The following is a 7,185-nucleotide window of genomic DNA, read 5'->3' as shown; positions in this document are numbered from 1 at the left end:
CAAACTCCTAAACCAAAGTATTTCATGATTCACTACTTCCACTCATCTATCTTCAAAACAAATCAATTTTATCATATCTTAATTTATATCACTTAAAACTGTTTATAATTACTTGATTTTTATTTTTCACGCATCAAAATATTTTTTTACAAGATTTATAAATTATTTTTAAAATAAACCGGTACCAGACGACTTACACTTCAGTCGTCCAGACAACTTCCAACATCTCAGACGACTCAGACGATTTACTAGGACTATATTCGTAAAAATGGCTTCTTTTTTTTTGTTTGGTCACAAGGGGCTGAGCTGTAATTTCACTAGGCTTTTAGGTTAGTTTTGCGTTTGATTCAAGTTTGGGTATAAGTTTGGGGTTAAAATCAAGTTGTGGATTAGTTTTGGCAAAAACCCCTAAATAGTATTACTGTATATCGCATTATGTTGCTTGCCAATCTTTCCACTGATGATGACTGACTCGAGAACAGAGTTGATTTTCTGAAAACGATTGGAACATTCAAAAACCTTCAGTAACATTTTTGAAAAAAAAAATGATGTATATTCCTTCACGTTTCACAATATTTGTCTAAATCTGGTTTCATTCTTGATTTTTACGTTTCTTATTTTTTTTGATTGATCCAAACAGAATCAAAGATCCAATCTTTTTTTTTTTTTCTGAAAGTATTAAAGCTCTCAAGCTCTGTCTCTTGTTAAAGTGAATAGGTACAGATGATGATTTTAAAGAAAAAGGGTTGATCATTTCTTATTGTTAAGTGTAGCTATCAAAACTATACAGTAGTCCTTTATGTCCGTTTCCGAGGACAAGATAAGTTTCTCCTCCGTACAGTCAGAGTTAAAACCCTCTTTCTGTCTCTTTCTACCGATGTCAGTTAGGTACAGACTCGTAGACGATTCAACTCTTATTCTTCTCTTTCTCTCTCTGGGTTTTAATTCAAAAAGCGAACTTGGTTAACATATTGTCCTGTACGATCGTATATTCGCGTTATGATTTTGATTTGACAGTGTAACTGCTCTGTATATATGCCAAAACATCTCTCTCTGTCTCTCTCCTTACACCAGTTTATTAGTAAAGAACAAAAGAGTTCACTAAAGTTCAGGCTTCTTGTTTGGCTTTCCTTGTTTTAGCACAAGAGTGAGTTAGAGAAAGAGAGAGAAATGATGAGAGGTGTTGAGAGAGTGAAGGAGTTTCTTAGACCCTTGGTTGATTCCAGAGACTGGGACTTTTGTGTTATCTGGAAACTCGGTGATGATCCTTCTAGGTACACACACACTCTCATTCTTTTTTTTTTTTCAAGCTTCAGCTATATACTCTTTTGTCTCAGATAGGGGTATTAGAGGTTTTATTACCTCTAGCTTTCCTGAATCGTTATGGTCTATTACAGTTTTCAGATAGGTTCCGGCTCTGTTCTATATTCAAGTTTATCTGGTTTGAGTCTTTTGCCTCATTGTCTTTGACATTCCATGCTGATTTGTGTTAAGTTTTATTGGTTTCTGAGTTTTTTTTTTTTTGTCTTAACATCTATCTATCTCCTGGTTTACCATACTACACATGGTTTTTGTCTGTTCTTGGTTTTGCCCTTTTTCCGGTTTCTAAATCCGCCTTGATTGGTCTTGACTCTGTTTGATCCGCAGGTTTATTGAGTGGGTGGGATGCTGCTGCAGTGGTAGTTATATTGATAAGAACATTAAGCATGAAAATGTGGAAGAAGAAGAAGAAGAGAGACAAAAGATGGGGTCTATTTGCAGAGATGAACACAACAAGCATCATATAAGAAGCCTAGCTTGTGAAGCTCTTTGTCGTTTTCCTCTCTTCATACCTCTCTATCCCGGGTATTGTTATGTTCCATCCACACAAACCTGGACATTTTAAGTTTTGTTTCTTAAAATGATACAAAGCTTCTTCAAAAATTTACAGGATTCATGGAGAAGTAGTCATGTCAAACTCTCCCAAATGGCTGGTTAATTCAGGCCCAGGATCTAAACAGGTAACAAGAAAATATCAGGTTTGATCATAACAACAATCTGATCTCTATATCTTGTTTGTTTGCAGGATATATTCAGAACAAGGGTTCTTGTCCCTGTGCGTGATGGTCTAGTTGAGCTTTTCTCCTTCACAATGGTAAGCAAATTATATATTAGCATTATTTGATGGTAACTTCATAAAATGCGTTCTTTCTATTTTTGTTTATTTCGGAAACCGGTTGATGAAAGCATGGTTGATCTAATCATATCGCGTTGTAACGCCTTCTTTGAGCCATTCACTGAACAAACACTCCCATGTGGAGAACAAGCGCCGTGTTTGATGAACAACAAGGAAGAGGGTGTGGTGATGCAAGACCTGACAAAGGAAAACTTCAAATCAAAGAATCTTCATTCAGAGAGAAAAAGAAGAGAGAGGATTAATCAGAGAATCTATGCTCTAAGAGCCCTAGTCCCTGTTATTACAAAGGTTCGGTTTCTGGATCACTCTTCTTGTCATCACCTCCCTTGTTGATTGGATTGTTCATTTTGATTATGCTATGCAGATGAATAAAAATGGAACTCTTAGTGATGCGGTTGACTACATCAGTGAACTGCTAGTGGAGAAGCAGAAACTTGAAGATGAGCTGAGTGGAATCAACGAGGTGGAATGCAGAGCGGAGGAAGAAGCTGTGATAGCTAATCCAGAAGCTGAGAAAGTTTCCTCTAAACTCAACAAGAATGTGAACAACGAGGTATCTACTATAGAGACTTAAGATCATATCAATATATCAAACTCCTTAATTTGGTTTCTGGTCTCTTTCAGGTGAATCTTGAAGTCCACGAGACTGGTGAGGGAGATTTCTTGATTCGTGTTGCGCAGGAGCATAAACAAGATGGATTCAAGAGGTTGATAGAAGCTGTAGATTCTTGTGGACTTGAGATCATCAATGTCAATGTCACCAGACTCGATCTCACAGTCATGACCATTCTCAATGTTAAGGTAACTTTATTACATCTCATTTACCCTACTCAACTCACAGATTCTTGAAATCTGATAAATATTTGCATCTTTTAGGCGAATAAATACGGAATTACACGTGAAGATCTGAGAGATTTGCTGTTCAAGATGATTATAACTTCAGTTGCAGTGTCTGTAAAACACTCTACATAACCAACCAAACAAATGTTTTGTTTGCTTGAGCTACAAGTTACAGCTTAGATCTGATTCTCACAACCTTTTTGGTGACAAGTTTATATGTTGACACTATATTAAAATGTGCAAAACATCAACATCTCCTTGTGATGGATTTTGGCTTTTTAAATCCATTTTGTTACATAAGTTTATCTACATTATTTTCTTATTCAACCTCTGACCCAAATCAGAACAATGCTGCAGCTTTCGGATCTCAAAATGGATCTATCATCACATGGTTCTGTTGAACAAAGTGAGGCATTTAAGTAGGAAGACAAGTAATATGTATGAAGCAGTGGTAATAGACTAATAGTAGTAGTAAGTAGGCTTTTAGGCTAAAAGAAAGATATACATTAATCTACATTGTTCATACTCTTAACTTACAAGACCCATCAACATACATCATGATCAGACTGAACTCTGTTTCTAGCAGGCTTCCCAATCTGTAAACAATCAATAGGAGGAAGTGTAGGACTATTGAGCTCACCAAACGTCTGCCAACAAAAAGGATCATACATATGATACCGTTCTTGAACCGGTTTAAGCTCAATTCCAGATAGCTGCACATCTACACAAGGGAAGTCATCACTGCATGCGAAATGAACCGGTTTCACTGTATAAGTCCCTTTTATCCTCTCGTAAGTCACTCCTTCAACCGCAACTGCTGATGTCTGGTTCTTACATGTGGTATGGTCACAGTAGAATTGGTCTATCACAATTGGAAGCTGGACTTCGTTGAGTTGAATGTTTGAGAAGAGTATCCCTTTCACTGATCCTACTCCTCCTTGCCATGTCTTGATCCTGACCCCTGTCATCGTGTTGTGCATCGCCACATCTCGTACTGTTATGTTTGAGACGCAGGCTTTTGTGCTGTCTTTGCCGAGACTACCTATGCTGATGCCGTGACCTGGTCCACAGTTTACGTTGTGTATATATACATTTGAGCAACCAGTTTGGATCGAGATACAGTCATCTCCTGCACACACACACACGTAGAGAGTAGACACCATTAGTCTAACATTCAGATTATTCAAGATTAAAGAATTCAAGAATTCAAGAATTCAAGAATTCAAGAATTCAAGAATTCAAGATTCAAGATTCAAGATTCAAGAATTCAAGAATTCAAGATTCAAGATTCAAGATTCAAGATTCAAGAATTCAAGAATTCAAGAACTCAAGATTCATACCGCAAGCGAGAGTTGAGCTGTGAATGAGGACATCTCTGGTGTTCTGGAGGTGAATTCCATCGGTGTTTGGACTGTCACCAGGTGAAGAGACGGCCATGTCATGTACCAAAACGTCTACGCAGTTATCGAACTTGAGGTGACATTGAGGACTGTTTTGGATCGTTATACCAGACACTTCCACGCCAACACTCCCGTAGAATCTTAGTGCCTTGAGAAACAAGAAACACATATCAGTAAACAAACACCAATGAGATTACAACTTCACAATCCCAAAACTCTTTTCTCACCGTTGGTTTGATGCTTGGCATTTTCCAATCAAACTCACTTCTTATCTGTCAAATGTGAAACAAAAAAGGGTTTGATCTTTGATGAACACTCTGCAAATGTGCTGAACAAGAAAGAAGTCGATGAACATACCGGCATTGGAACAGAATTGTTCAAGGGAACAATGAGCTTGGTTTCACCATCAATGAAAGGGTAATCTTGTTGCCACCAACCTGAGCCTCTTCCATCAATAACACCTTTCCCTTGTACTTTGATTCCTTTCAGCTTTGTGAAATCAATCCACCACATTAACCCTTTTCCCCATGATTTTGAATCCGTTGGAGCTATAATAGTACCATCAATCTGCAACAGGACATTAACTTTAGAGTTTTTTCACTAAAGACATGCAATTTTTTTATTCAAAAGATCAGTTCTCACCTGAAACACAATGTTAGCTTGACAATAAGGACCAGAGAATGAGATTGGACCGACAAGGAAAGTGTATTCAGGCGGTATGATCATCATGGATGCCTCCACTTTGCAAGCTGCTGCCCAAGCCGCTTCAAACGCCTGTAAAACGTTTATAAAACTCTGTTATTTACTCTAATCACCGTTATAATAATGGTTACTAAGCCAATTGTGATGTGTGGTCCCATTTGTAATCTGTTATTTCTGTTGTCACGTACTTTATATTCCTTTGTCTTTTTCTTTTGGCGCAAGTTAACATAGAATTAAAAAGTTTAAAGTGACTTCAGAGACAGAGAAACCTGTTTCTTAGCTCTGTCTTTTTTCTTGTTGTTCTGTCTCAGTGTCTCAATTGTAATTTATTTATTTATGTTCAAAAAATTTCATGAAAACTATATATAAAATTACCTAAATAAATAAATAAAAACAACCCCTAGGATAGAAAACTATACGGATAACGAAATTAATGAGGTAACTTTAATGTTTACCTTAGTGTCATCACATTTGCCATCACCCTTTGCGCCAAAATCCATCACATTGAAAACTTTGGATCCCTTTGGCGGCGGAAGAGACGGTGGTTGGACTTTTGGTGGCGGTGAAACCACCGGAGATTTATTGTGGTCACTTTTTGGCGGCGTTTTCAGCTTTGGCTTTGGTTTAGGTTTAGACTTGTGGTGATGATTATGGTTGTTGTTGTGAGAGCTGTGGTGGTAACTGTGGCTTTTTGGTTTCTTGCTTAGCAAGGAATCAGACAAGTCAGAGGAGCTTCGGTGGTTTTGTCTCCAATGTCTTCCTCTTCTAGCAATGCAGGTCTCTAGAGTTATAGACCAGACCAAAACCGCCATTAGCATTATAATTGTGATGCTTCCCATTCTTAGATTTTTTCTCATTATCATGTTTTTTTCTCTGTATAAAGGAGAGTGTTATGATGGTTGAGACTAAAGAGACTTTGTTTTTTGGTGGCTTAAGTTGAAGAAAGAGAAGGTTTCTGAGGGGATATAAATAAGGAAGCAGTCCAAGAATGTTGAGAGGCTCACGGGTTTTCAAAACGGAAATTTATTTTAAAATTCTTAAACGAAATTGAATCAATAATATCCAGTATTTCCATGTTGTGACTGACAAACTTACTTATATTAACTAATGTAATATCATTAAGAAACTAATGTAATAAATAAACGAAAAAGTTCCTGCTTATAATTATACGTACGTTACCTATATATATGATATAATAGGACCATACTATTCGATTTTACTTGGAGTTTTGTAAAACAAATGATGATATTGACAGTGATGTTAAGTAATTACTCGTGAATTAGTATTTGGAAGTTATGAGTTGTAAGTTTAACAAAAAAGTTATGAGTATCAGTCCAAAAAAAAAAAGAAGTTATGACTTATGAGTAGAAAATATGCCAAAGTATAAATTGAAAAATCGATCTTTTTTCACCGTGGGTAAAAGTTTGTCTTACACAAACGGCCAAAACCTGAATTGTGGTGTAAATAGTCATGGGCAATGTGTTGCAACGTGGAGAGTTTTGGATGGCTAAAAGCTCATTTAACTTGGTTGTGAACATGTATGGCCAAGACTTCAACATAATCACACCTTATATGCAAACACGTGTATGCGCACCACGAAGTGGTGATATTTAACATGAGGTGTGTATATTCGATTTTAGGGGTCATCCTTTTTCATGATACATACAACTACATCGATTGTGTATGTAACGTAAGCATGGGCTTCTAAAAGACTCAAACATGTGTTGGATCTGTCGTTTTGGCATGATTAGTGTCGTATGATTTTTCACATTTAGTGTGTAGATTCGAGAGGCCATGCAGGAAAATGATGATATTTATAAAGAAGACTTAGGAAAGTGATTTGTATCAAAAATCTAGATTTTTTGTTGGACAAAACATGACCTAACTTTGTTCTATAAATTAACAAAACTAAACGCAGTAATAATCTAGATATTTCATTATTTATTTCGTAAATACCTGTCATCTGGTCGAAACATCACATATTAGCTACGATTCCAAGTGGACAATCAAAACCTCAAAATATATTTAATAAATTACGAAAGAGGCAGAAATATAAGTTTGTTGAGA

The 7,185-nt window shown here is 36.5% G+C and overlaps 2 protein-coding genes across 2 annotated transcripts; one reads left to right on the top strand and one right to left on the bottom strand.

Annotated features, from left to right (window-relative positions):
* The first annotated feature begins 1,167 nt into the window (after positions 1 to 1,167).
* Positions 1,168 to 3,222, top strand: LOC106311123 (transcription factor bHLH90-like). The gene is made up of 8 exons (XM_013748354.1): positions 1,168 to 1,274; positions 1,648 to 1,845; positions 1,931 to 2,000; positions 2,066 to 2,133; positions 2,209 to 2,464; positions 2,541 to 2,729; positions 2,801 to 2,977; positions 3,053 to 3,222. The coding sequence occupies exons 1-8, from the start codon at positions 1,171 to 1,173 to the stop codon at positions 3,146 to 3,148; spliced, it is 1,158 nt and encodes a 385-aa protein (XP_013603808.1). The 5' UTR covers positions 1,168 to 1,170; the 3' UTR covers positions 3,149 to 3,222.
* Positions 3,223 to 3,468: 246 nt separating this feature from the next.
* Positions 3,469 to 6,065, bottom strand: LOC106308118 (polygalacturonase At1g48100-like). The gene is made up of 6 exons (XM_013745252.1): positions 5,574 to 6,065; positions 5,059 to 5,190; positions 4,774 to 4,983; positions 4,644 to 4,688; positions 4,357 to 4,564; positions 3,469 to 4,145 (listed from the first exon to the last, which is right to left on the bottom strand). The coding sequence occupies exons 1-6, from the start codon at positions 5,979 to 5,981 to the stop codon at positions 3,562 to 3,564; spliced, it is 1,587 nt and encodes a 528-aa protein (XP_013600706.1). The 5' UTR covers positions 5,982 to 6,065; the 3' UTR covers positions 3,469 to 3,561.
* Between the last annotated feature and the right edge of the window lie 1,120 nt (positions 6,066 to 7,185).

This window comes from Brassica oleracea, chromosome C8, assembly GCF_000695525.1.
Source record: "Brassica oleracea var. oleracea cultivar TO1000 chromosome C8, BOL, whole genome shotgun sequence".
NCBI lineage: Eukaryota > Viridiplantae > Streptophyta > Magnoliopsida > Brassicales > Brassicaceae > Brassica > Brassica oleracea.
The sequence above is the reverse complement of the archived record's forward strand: the minus strand, read 5'-3'. Positions and strand labels throughout refer to the sequence as shown.